We start from the raw sequence: 12,664 nt of genomic DNA, 5'->3' as shown, positions 1-12,664 counted from the left end.
TCATTAGGAAATATCCCTTTTTGGTTCCTGGTAATATTCTTTGTTCTGAATTCTACTTTGATATTAATACAGCCACATTAGTTTCCTTATATTTAATGTTTGCATGTTATGTCTTTTTCCATCTTTTTACCTTCAAACCTATCTGTGCCTATATTAGGACTGCTACAACAAAATACCACAGACTGGATGGCTTAAAAAGCGGAAATTCATTTTCTCATAATTCCGAAGGCTAGACGTCCAAGATCAAGGTGTCGGCAGGTTGGGTTTCCTCTGCGGCCTCTCTTCTTCTGACGCTTGCCGACAGCCACCCTCATGCCGCGTCCTCGCATAGGTGTTCGGCTGTGTTACCTGTGTGTTGATCTCCTCTTCAGACAAAGACACCAGTCGTATGGGATTAGGTTACTCCAGTGACCCTATTTTACCTCATTCACATCTTGAAAGGCCCCATCTCTAAATATAGTCAAAATCTGTGGTAGTAGGGGTTAGGGCCTCAATATATGAATTTTGGGGATCACAATTCAGCTAACAGTTTTATGTTTAAATGTCTCTCTTGTAAGCAGCATGAAGTAATCTCTTGCTTTTTTTATCCTCTCTCTCTTTTTCTTTTCAATGGTGTGGTTCATTTACATTATAATTATTGAAAAGGTTGGGCTTAAATTTTTATTTTGTTATTTGTTTTCTATTTGCCCAATCCTTTCTCTTATTGTTCTTTTTCTGTTCTTCCTTTTCTATCTTCCTACTTGACAAATATTTTTTAGTATTCCATTTTAGTTCTTTTGTTGGATTTTTTTTTTTAGCTTTTCTTTGTATTAAAGTTCAATGTTGCCCTATGGATTACAATTTGTATCCTTAATTTACTATGACCTACTTAGCGTTAATATTGTACCTCTTCATGTAAATTCCTCACGAAGTATAATTCCATGAATCCCATTCACGTCCCTGTGCTAGTGTGGTCATGTATTGCTTAAGTACATGCATTATGAACCCAATAATGCAATGTTACTATTACCATTATTATTCTTAAGAAGTTTGGTCTCTTTTAAAAAGTTAAGAGGAGACACAGTGGTCTTTTATATTTACCTATACATTTACCATTTCTGATGCTCTTTATTTTCTCCTATAGATCTAAGTTTAAATCTGCTGTAATTTCCTTTCGGGTTGGATCAATTCCATTAGCATTTATCATACTGCAGGTTGGCTGGTGAAACATTATCTTAGCTTTTATGTACCTGAAAATGTTTTTATTTCGCTCTTGTTTTTGAACGATATTTACACTGACCCCCCGCCTCCCATTCCCCTGCAAATTCCCTCACATCCTGAGGAGCCAATCCCGTGTCATTATCTATCACAGAGCAAGGTATAGCCAGCTCTCCTGACCACCCTCATCCCTGTCCATTAAAACCGATCCTGACCTGCTTGCCCCTACCTTAAATCAACAGCCAATGGAAAAGTCACCTCTTTTGTGGAGCCGCATACTAAAAACCCAGTTCCCTCATAAGTATCCCTCGTAGGGATAACTGCTGAATATGAACTCCACCCCCAAAGGAACCACTGCATTTGTTCTGTCCCGAGGCCCTGACTTTAGATCTCGCTCTGTTCCTTCCCTGTCACTACTTAGCTCTTCTGCTCCCACCAGAACCCCTCAGTGAGCAACCTCCAGAGCCCCCACCTCCTTATTTGCTTCTATAATTGAGGACACCCCATTATCAGTATAGCCACCATGGGAGAGGAAGACAGCATCTTCTCCTTAAGAAAGCCTTTCTTCTTTCCATGGTGATCTTATTTAGTCCACAGGGTTCGGGTACAGCTGGCCCCACCCCAGGGAAAGGCATGTGACACATGTCAGGCCACTCAGAGCTCTCTATCTCCTTAAGCAGAATGGTTGGCTCGGGGATGGACATGTGACCTAAGTTGGGACTATTAAAGACCTCTTGAAATTTCTGCCAATGTTTTCAGGAAAAAGATTGTTCCTTTCCTTCTGGAATTGTGAGTTCCAAACAGGATGTTTGTGGCCGCCACTGGGAAGTGGTAGTACTAGGATTTCACCTGGAGACCTGCCTCCAAAGTCTGTCCTCTTTAACTGATGTTCTTATATGCTTCACAGATCCTGAGACAGAATCCAGAGGATGCCATGGGAGTATTATTGGCTGGAGAGCTCATTCGACTCAGGGTGCCTGATGCTGCCATTGATATGGTAGGGGTAGAGGCCCTGCTTCCCCAGTGCTATGATCTGAATGTTTGTGTTCCCTCAAAACTCATATGTTGAAACCTATTGCCTGATGTGATAGTATTAAGAGATGGGGCCTTTAAGAAGTGACTAGGTCAGGAGAGTGGAGGGCTCACCAATGGGATTGGTACCCTTATGAAAGAGACCCTAGGCAGCAAATGTGACCCTCCCACCATGTGAAAACACAGTGAAAAGATGCCTTTATGAACCAGAAAAGAGGTCCTCGCTGGACACAGAATCTGCTAGTGACTTGGCCTTGAACTTTTCAGCTTCTGGAACTGTGAAAAATACATTTCTGTTGTTGATAAACCACCCGGTCAATGGTATTTTGTAAGGCAGCTTGCGTAGACTATGCCACTGAACTACCTAGAGAGCTGCCAGATTAAAGAAGCATGGTTACATATCACCTTTCAGGACCCCACACAAGCCATTTGTTAGTGCAGGCCACCCAGTCTCTGGTGTTCTGATATAGTAGCCCGAGCTAAGACAAGTGAAGAGCATATTCTTCTCTGCCCAGTAATATTAGTTTTGGTCATGTGACTTGCTTTCGCCAGTGGGATGTGGGTAGAAATGAGAGGGTGCAGTTCTGAGTATAGGCTTCAAGAGGCATTGCCTGCTCCCATCAGGCCTTTGAGCTTCTTCCCTTTACTAGGACAACAACATGCCCTAGACAGAGGCTAATCCTTTAGCCTCAGTCCTAGAATGAGAACGCATGTGGAATAGACTTGAACTCTACCCATGGTTTTGGGCAGAGAAATAACACCTTATTTTCAGCCAGGAGACAAGCTCATATAAGCCCAGAAGAGGTGAGCTAAAAATTACTGATATTTTCGGAATACTTATTATAGCAGCAAAAGCTGACTAATAATTTAGGTGATATAGATGGGGGATTTCTCCTTGATGACAAAGGTCCCTCATCTCTCCTAGTTAAAGAACACTTGAAAAAATAGGGAGCAGACATTTTAGGCCAGCCTACGTCTGAGTTTTGGTCAGGTTTACTAACCTTTTTGAGTTTTGGGTTCTTAATTTATAAAATGGCCTCTCTGGGTTGCTGCGACAATCACATAAGACAGTTTGTATAAAGCCCATAGCTGTATTGAAGACATATAAGACATGTATGTTCCCTTCCTAAGCATGCTGCAAGGGGCAGTGATAAATACTTGAAGATAAAATGACGAATGAATGAATGAATGAATGAATGAATACATAAATGGTTCCAAATCTGAGTCCTCATTCATTGGAGCCCTCAGAAGTCCGCACATCCTACTGTACCTTTCTTCTTCACCGCTGCTGGTCCCTTCTTCAGCTGCTAACTTATCTTGACACTCTTCTCTGGGCAGGGTCTGAGAAGGTTCATTGAGCTTCAAGCATGGATCCTAGGGCAAAAACAGTTGCAAGATGAGACTAATTCCAATGCTCTGATCCAAGCTATATCTTATCGAATCAGAGAGCAGAGGAGAAAGAGCCCCCAGCAACCCACTATTGGTGCACAGCTGACAGGCCCAGGATGCTGAGGCCTGTGATGATTCAGTGCCTAGCATAGTACTTGGCTTAGGAGCAGTGTCAGCAACTTGTATCGTGTTTTTCAGTCGAACAAGCATTTCGCAGGCTGACAAAACTTAAAGCACGGAGAGAGTAGCTTGTCCAGGTTCCCACCATCAGTGAGTAGTGGAAATGGGACATGTGATCAGGCCATTTGACTCTGGGGCCTGATGCTTAACCACCTCATGATGCACTCTGCATGTAATCCATGGACAGTGGTCCTTGTTGGGCCTACTTCATGGGCCTTACGGGGATCAGAGGACAGGGCCAGCAACAGCCACTGGTCAGCAAGTGTGAGCAGTTGGTATTATGACACCCATTTTACGGGTGGAAGTCTGCTACATAGCGTTACACAGGATCAGAAAACAGAGAACAGAAACGGGGTACGGTGGGAGCAGAATATGGAAACCACGAGCTAACATTGAGGCTTCAGAATTTTCTATGAATTGAATTTGTTCATGTCATCCTCTCTTTTGCACAGAGATATAGAAATGAGAAAGTCTTTCTTATTTTGCTTTTTCTACTTGTCAAGGTAACTACTGTCCACGGAACACAGTGTAATAAGACAGGCCAGGAACAGGTTTCTGTATTCCAGCTGGTTGCTATGCCATGAGTTGTAGGGCCCAGTGAGTTCGGCTCGTTCTCAAAAGTGATGTCACTGGCCAGCTTACAACCTCCATGTGGACCTGAGGCTAACAGACCCATCTTCGCCTCCTGCTTTCAGGAATTTGGGGTATTAAAAGTACCTAGGAGATCTCCGATTCCTATAAAACCCAGAAGCAGATATTATAGACTAAGCAAAACAGCTTTGTGAGATAGTTATAAATACATGTTTTTTTATAATCCAGGGAAAATTGCACAATAAATGTGGAACATCAACAACCAAAAGTCAGAATAGCAAATCCTACAATATAAATACATAAATGATGATTAAAGTTAATTAGGGCCAGGTTTCAAAAGGAAATTGAAGTTTATAAAGAAACTTCGATAAATAGAAAGCATAAAATATGTTGGCAAAAACAAAATGGTACTAATAATCATGATAAACATGAACTAAGTTTAACATAGAAACTTATCTTTGTAAAAGAAATTGTTCACTGAAACAGTAATAATGAGCCTGTAAGCATCTACTAATAGAGCTTGAAAACATGAGGCAAAATGTTCAGAATTGTAAGACGAAATGGGCAAATTTATAACTAAAATGCGCCTTTCAGAAACTGATACATCAAGTAGGCAAAATTAGCTAGGTTGTGGAAGATTTGTACAAGATTAATAAGCTAAAGCTAAATAACTAAAAAAGACTACTAAACATCATTAACATGTATATGGTGTTTCGTGTGTTCCAGGCCCTGAACCCTAGGAGATGGGCACCATCACCCATCTGAAAGGTAGTGAAACAGGCAGGAGAGGATACGTACCTTGCCCCAGGTCGTAAGGTGACTATATCACAGAACTAAGATTCAATTATGTGTACTTTAATGACCAAACTGAGAATATATGCTTTTTTTCTATCACATAGGAAACATTTTTACAAAAATGACCCCACAGCCAGCTACGAAGCAAATCTCAACACGGTGCGGAGTGCGACATTCTGCAGATCCTGTTATCTGATGACAATGCAATAAAATTAGAAAGCGACGAGAAAGTAGGTTAAAAAGAAAAAACAAGATAAACTCCAAAACTCTGGAATACAGCTAAAGATCCACAATTAGTTGGAAATTTATAGGCTTAAATGTATTTATTAGAAAAAATTTAAGAAGTTAGAAAAATAACAGAATAAATCCAAAGTAGAAGAAAAAAGATATGAAAGATAAAATTGAGGACATAGGAAAAAAAGATCTAACCAACCTATCTGAAAGCTAGCTTTTTGAAAAGGCACATCAAGGAAAATGAGAGAAGGAACTTAAAGCAACATGAATAATGGACAAAGACCTCATGAAAGTTATTATAGAGATGAAAACGACTTTCAAATGGACTCTGAGCCACCGTGAAGACCCCGAAAAGGAATGTGTGGGATATAATTGCTGGGCCACCTTATCGACCGTATTTAAAGGCGTCCTTGGCAGGAGTCCAGAAAAAAGGGAGGATAGAAGATGCTAGACAGGCTAATAATGATGCACCTGGTTGACTACTCCAGTTCCAGCTACACTGCATTTGTCTGTTTCCATACAGTCACTCATGGATGACCTTGACTCTTGTGAGGTCGGCAGGAAAGACACCGCCACCCTTATGTTACAGATGGGGATCTAAGATTGGAAAAATTCGAAGACTTGTCTCAGGTCGCAAGGCCACTGAATGACCTGGTGGGTGGACCCGTGGATCATCTGACTCCCAGGCATGTCATTCCATGTGATGGCACTGACACTGGCTGTGCCATGTTGGCACTATCGCCAGCTGCCAGAGTCAGCACCTAACGAGGTGCGATTTCAAACTGCCTTGTACAAGTGTGCTGCTGAGAAGTAGCTGCAGGATGGATGCTCAAAATCAACCTGAGATGAAAGCTGTTTCTCATGTCAACTGAGAAGTGAATTTAGTAATCCTGTCTGTTTCTATTCACTTGTTTCCAGCCCCCAGGACACCAGAGACAGGGGCCTCCTTTCCAAAAAAGGAAATAAATCCTCCCTCCTACAAGCAACTGAAGGGCCCCAGTGTTCTAAATCATCCTCCAGCCACTGCAAATTTTTGAAGGAGTTCCTGCTCTAACCCTTTAACTACCAGAATTCAAAATGGCACCCGTAGGCCATTCATTCAGTTGTCATGTCATGTATCAGTTTATGTAAAAAGAAGTGCTAAACATCTGCCACATGCAGGTATGTTAGGTGATGGAGGATAATGATGAATAAGACAGAATTCTTGATTTCAACTAATTTATGATTCAGCTGGAGTGGAGGGGATCAGCAGGTTCATGGAAATAACAAAAATGTTCCCCTCCTCTCTCCTACACCTTATATACCTGGTGTTTTGGATCAAAGTACATCATTTCAAAGGAGCTAGGGTGCCATTTAAATAAATATTTTACAAATGCACTTGACCATGGAGAGTGAGGGTTGGCTGAAAGAGCACTTGCAAGTCCACCAAAACTTATTTCAACTGTGCACTCTTCTCTGAATTTGAAATGGAATAGGCTCTCCAGTGGCTCCTTTTCTAGTTATCTGCTTGAGATTCCAGTAAGCCCCTCTTGGGACCAACCCTGAGCCACTAGGGTGTTTCCTCAGTTATCTGCCCCTAATTCATATTCCTGGGTTCCCCATCAGGCATTTTCTCAGGTTCAGCCCAGCGTTCCATCTCCAGCGTTAAAGCGACCCAGGTGTAAACTGTGCACAGAAAGATAAATTGTTCTGCTTCTCCTCCAGCCACCCACTGCAAAAGCCTCTTCCCTACCCCTCCCAAGCAAATGGCTGGTTATTTTATTTAATTTTATTTTTTTTAATTTTTTATTTTTTCAGGCGAGGCAATCTTTGGTTGACCTCACAGACTGCAAGGACCTTGTCAGCGTACAATCCCTTATTTTTTTATTTTTTACGCCTACGGCACCTAGTCTTCCTAGGTGGTCTCCCATCCAAGTACTAACCAGGCCTGACCCTGCTTAGCTCCCGAGATCAGACGGGATCGGGCATGTTCAGGGTGGCATGGCTGTAGACTGGTTGTCTATTTTAAACCTGTGTTCACATTAGGTCTTCATCTTTCATCTTCCAGGCAGTTAACCTCTTCTGGATGGTTTCTATTTTAAAGGATCACCCACGCCCAGGAAATTTTTCAATATTTCTGGAAGGAAATATTCAAAGCCACTCTCAAGTTCAGTTGTCAGTCTTTCAAAGGTGTATCATGTGCCTCTTAAAATAGAACGCCTAATGCAATGAGGTTTCACCGAAATGATTACAGGAAACCGTCACAGACACTATAAAGTCACCTTATACATATATAGAATGTTTAACAGTTTTGAAAAATGCCTTCGTATTCTTTCTTCCGTGCATTACCACAAGTCTCCAGGGTGTGGAGGGCGGGATTATCACCGCCGTTTTACTAGCGAGAAGCAGGATAGTAACGTGGTTTAGAGCATGGGCCCCAGTGCTGCTCTTCGGGCCACAATTTCTCTATCATAAAACAAGGCTAACAATAACGCCTCATCGGTTATGTGGGACTGTGTAGAGCACTATGTGCCTGGCACGTAGTCAGGGCCTTATCTGTGTCTGCCATTAGGAGTGATGAGGGAACTGTTTTAGGAGAAGTTTTCGGACTTGCTTGAGGTCCCCACACAGGTGCCAGGTAAAGCTGGGGTGGAATCTGTGCCCTAACCCTGAGACGAGAGCTGTCGCCTTCTCCTGCTCCAGCAGATCTCGGCCCCTCTCAGCCGGGCATCTCCATGGATGGGGTCTCCCGGGAAGCCCACCTTATTCCATGTTGGATGGTGCCAGACCCTTCAAATGACATCAGACAGAGGGGAGCGGCCCCTAATGGCCTGAGGACACTCAGCACATCGCAGTTGCTTATGGGCTTCGTGATTGTTTGTCTGCTGACCCCCAGGACAGCTGACGCTCTCTGAGTCACATGACCCTCCAGGTTTGGTACAGGATGACTGCTGCCCAGGAAACAGCACAGGGCCTCTCGTGAGCAGGGGATACTTCTCGGGCCTAGGGGGGCCTCAGAAGGCCTCTTGTCTCCTTTCCCACCAGCCCCAGGGATTGACCTTGGGACCTTTTACTGTGCTCCTTCCCCTGGCCATGGCCCTTTCTGGGGAAGTCATGTGCAACTTCAGTATTCAGACAGGTGGCAACAGAGGTCACTGAGTCTCTGTGAAATTCCTGGATTCCCTGGGCAGAAAACTCCCTCTCCCATACTGGCTGCACAAGGTCTTCCAGCCCTTGTTATACAGCATTAATCACACCAGACTGTCACGTAAGTAAATATCAATTTCTCCTATTTGAGATAGAGCTCACCAAGGACCAGGACCGGGCCTCATCCTGCGTTCACCGTGCATCGGGCCCCTGAGCCTTGCGTAGTCACAGCACTCAGATACCTGTCGGGGCGAAATGCCTTGCATAATAATTATTACAAATGACTATCGTTGTTCTCCTGGAGTGGGTGCAAGTAGGGGAATCCATGAAAAATGTCAACCCGAATCTGTCCCCAGTTCACTGTGACCCAGACATTAGGGGTCTTCCAGCAAAAAAAAATGTCTCTTGAGAATTACCAAGACTGGAATGGCTTTCTGGAAAACAATGAATAAAACAGCGATGCTAAGAGAATCAAGGAGACCAGACATGAGAGACCAGGACGAAAGGTTCAGTAAAGGCCCAGCTGACTTCGACGGGGACAGAGCCACGCCCAGGTGTGGCATGCTCTGAGACTGGAGTGAAAAGTCCCCTCTCAGCTGGCGTTACTATTTATTGTTTATATCTCTTCGACTCACTGAATTGCTTTGGCAGAACAGCTAAGGGCCAAAACCAAGACTCTGGAGCCCTGAACAAAGCTAACTGTCAGAGCCCCCAGCAAGAACATCCCTGGGGAAGCCGTCCTTTCGCATCCTGGTGGGGCATCCCGCTCTCCACCCCCAGACCAGCCGTGGGTCCTTTGAGCCCCGCTAAGCCTCCTCCTTGAAGGCTGACCTGCCCCTTGCAGCATCCTGCGTTGCTGCAGTGGGCTCACACATCATCTAGGTGGCCTGGGGAACTTCTCTAGGACTTTGTATCTTCAGGGCCTAAGCAAAGCTACGACTCGCTGGGCTGGCATGTAGTTGGCTTGCCAAAAATATCTGAACTCAATTACAGACGTTCTCTGATTGGCCATGTTCAGAGAGTTTTGTTACTCTCTGTGTCGGCAAGGTTGCGAGGCAGCAGGCACTCACATGGGCTGCCGGTGGGAGTATATGTTGAAATGGCTGCAACAGAAGGCACCGTGGTATGTGCATCAAAGTTAAAAATGCACATATCATTGGACCCAGCAAATTCTACAACTGAAAGTATTACCACCTATGGAGCTTTTACACCTGCTACGTGCTGTTTCCGACACTGTGCGTATGTTAACTCATTTAGGCCTCACAAAACCCTCAAAGGTAGGTGATATCAGCTACATTTTACAGATAAGGAAGCTCTAGCAAGGAGACTTCAAATCATTCGTCCAAGATTTTCCAGCCCGGCATCAGAAGTGAGCTTAACTATTATACTACACTATATCCCTCCACAGCTCTGTATTATCTATTATCATTTAAGTATTATCTATAATAGCGAAAGTTAGGAACAACCTAAATATCCATCATAAGGGAAGGTTAAATATGTTACCTTTTTCTGTTCAAGGGAACACTAGACAGTTGTTCTTTAAAAAAATAAAATAGAGTCGATGTGGAAGTGTACTGATGTGTTATAATCTCCAAGCTATAAAAATTTAACTTAGAACAAACGGCGTGCAGGAGAGTATGTGATCATTTGTGGGAAAATCCCTGCATATGCATGGGGTGGCTCTGAAAGGATATGCAAGAAGAAATAAAAACAAAACAAAATGATAACGCAGGAAACTAGAGGGAAGGGTTATGCTTTTCACTTTATACCTTTTATATCTTTGGAATTCTGTGCCACGTAAGTGAATTACCTATTTAAAAAAAAAACAAAACTTAATTCAAAAGAACAAACTATACGTGCAAAGCTCATAACAGTTACCTAATAGAAAACAGTGCCAGATGTTTAATTCTATTACTAAGTGTCCACATCATTTTAAAGTCATTTGCTTATGCATATTTCTTCCTCTAACATCTAGCTCAGAGGCTGGCATATTCTAGGATTCCACAAATGACTGTGGAATGAATGAATAATGCACATATTGAGCCGAATCAAACAAAATTGGTAGTCATTGAGCTTCCTCCCGCAATTGTATGGAGGAGGGGTCTGTAGTTCTCTCTAGAGACCAAGCTCAAGAGGGACAAGCCAGGGAAGAAGCATGACACAGAATGTCCTTCGGAGCTCCCTGCGGACACCCTGATGTTGGACTTCTGGCCTCGAAAACTGTGAGACAGTAACGTTTCTGTGGTTTAAGCCACCAAGCATGTGGTAATTCATTGTGACAAGCCTAGGAAGATTATACCGCCTACCAGGAGCAGGGCAGAGAGACAGACAGGAGCTAGCTTCTGTCCTCAAGCAGTCTCTAAAAAGGCAGCGTCATGTGGGAGGGCTCGTGTGGGAGCGACCGATGTCACAGACAAGGAGGGAGGCAGCCAGTGGGCGTTCTTATCACTGTTAGAACACGCTGAAGGCCTGGCTCTGGTCGAGTGCCCTTGTCTGCCAAGCAGGCTGCTCTCAGGAAGGGAGAGAGGATTCTTCTGACAAGTCTTGGTCTTTCTCAAACCACGCGGATCATTGCTCAGAACTCTATTTTCTTTGTGGTTTTAGCAAATAGATTTGGTAGTGTTTTTTGTTTTGTTTTGTTTGTTTTGGTTTTCAGGGTGGGCGTTCTTATCACTGTTAGAACACGCTGAAGGCCTGGCTCTGGTCGAGTGCCCTTGTCTGCCAAGCAGGCTGCTCTCAGGAAGGGAGAGAGGATTCTTCTGACAAGTCTTGGTCTTTCTCAAACCACGCGGATCATTGCTCAGAACTCTATTTTCTTTGTGGTTTTAGCAAATAGATTTGGTGGTGTTTTTGTTTTGTTTTATTTTGTTTTGTTTTGTTTTCAGGCATTTTGGCAGCTCTGAGGGGAAAATGCAAAAAGCCCATCAATGGCAGCATGTGTCACTGGGGATGCCGAAGCGCGGAAAAAGGAAGAGAAATGTTCTTAATTAAGGCGGGAAGAGCTGGAGGTTACCTGGGTCTCTTCGATGCTGCCGTGCTGGCAGTGCAGGCCCTGTCCCTCATCTGGGCGGGGACACACCTTGCTCTGATGGATACATTCTTCCAGCCTTAAAACCTAAAACGAAGAACAGAAACACTCGGCAGTGAAGCCAAGTCCTACCGTTTGGATGCGGTCATCAATCTGGGAAGCCGTTCTCCTGGGGCGGTCAGTTCTGGGGACGGCGCCCCATCAGAGAAATTCCGAACATGCTCCTAGAGAGGCCATTTCTAATGAGCTGTTGCTTAGCCTTTCCAGAAGATGAACCCAGTGGGTTTAGAGCATCCCGCACCTCCCTCGAAATCACTTACAGACGTGTTGTCTAACTGGCGCCGTAGGGTGGTTTTCATCGGCGCTCATACCATTTCGCACTATTGATTTTTTTGAGAAAGTTAATTGGTAAAGAAAAGGAACAACATTTAAGAATTACACAGATAATATGAGAGAAGAGTGGCTAGACGGCGCTCTTAAATTGCAAAGCCCGTATCACAATTACTATTATTATCCAACTAATTGGAATGTCGATTAAACAGACTGGCTTTCCTGCTCTAGACTTTGAGAAGAACAAGACCAATGACTATGGAGGAAACTCAGGCACTGCTATCAGATCTTTGCAGAAAGCCTAACACTCCTCAGGCACCATGGGAGGGAAGGGGAAGGGACTGAGTAAGAGCGAGTTGGTAAGAGAGTAAAATATACTCTTCCAGGAGGTGTCATATCATGGAGGAAACAGCCACGTATTTATAATCACGGCAACATTCAGTAGGCATCTGCACAAAATCACAGCGCCATTAAGGGCACGTTTGGTCTGCTCCGGGCGTAGGACTAAGCATTTTCTAGTCTTAACTCTTTTAATCCTCACATCTCAGCTATGAAGCCGGTATTACTGCAGAGAATGTACAACAGTAAACTCTACCCAGCGGAGTCCAGGGCGCCCTTAGGGGTACTGAAGGGTGAACAGGAGCCCGTTAGTGACAGGCGAGAAAGGGCCTTCCAGACAGCAGAACCAGCAGGTGCGATGGTGGAGGGAGGTAGGATGTGCGTGAGGACCGAGAGAAGGTTCTGTGTGTGTATGGGGCGGGG

General features: G+C 44.1%; 1 protein-coding gene and 1 pseudogene across 4 annotated transcripts in view; both read right to left on the bottom strand.

Moving 5' to 3' along the window:
* The window catches only part of FAM184B (family with sequence similarity 184 member B), an 89,328-nt gene that overhangs the window by 23,183 nt on the left and 53,481 nt on the right, over positions 1 to 12,664 (bottom strand). For all 4 annotated transcript variants that reach the window (XR_003048485.1, XM_025051815.1, XM_025051814.1 and 1 more), the window contains 2 exons: positions 11,558 to 11,659; positions 3,500 to 3,603 (listed from right to left, as the gene is read on the bottom strand). Coding sequence is in view for 3 of the 4 variants with exons in the window: in XM_025051815.1 (XP_024907583.1) it covers positions 3,500 to 3,603; positions 11,558 to 11,659 (206 nt within the window). In the remaining variant the exon portion in view is untranslated. The remainder of the gene's footprint in view (positions 1 to 3,499; positions 3,604 to 11,557; positions 11,660 to 12,664) is intronic.
* LOC112485720 lies at positions 7,292 to 7,410 on the bottom strand (annotated as a pseudogene).

This window comes from Pteropus alecto, unplaced genomic scaffold, assembly GCF_000325575.1.
Source record: "Pteropus alecto unplaced genomic scaffold, ASM32557v1 scaffold5, whole genome shotgun sequence".
Lineage (NCBI taxonomy): Eukaryota > Metazoa > Chordata > Mammalia > Chiroptera > Pteropodidae > Pteropus > Pteropus alecto.
This window is presented reverse-complemented; position numbering and strand designations above follow the sequence as displayed.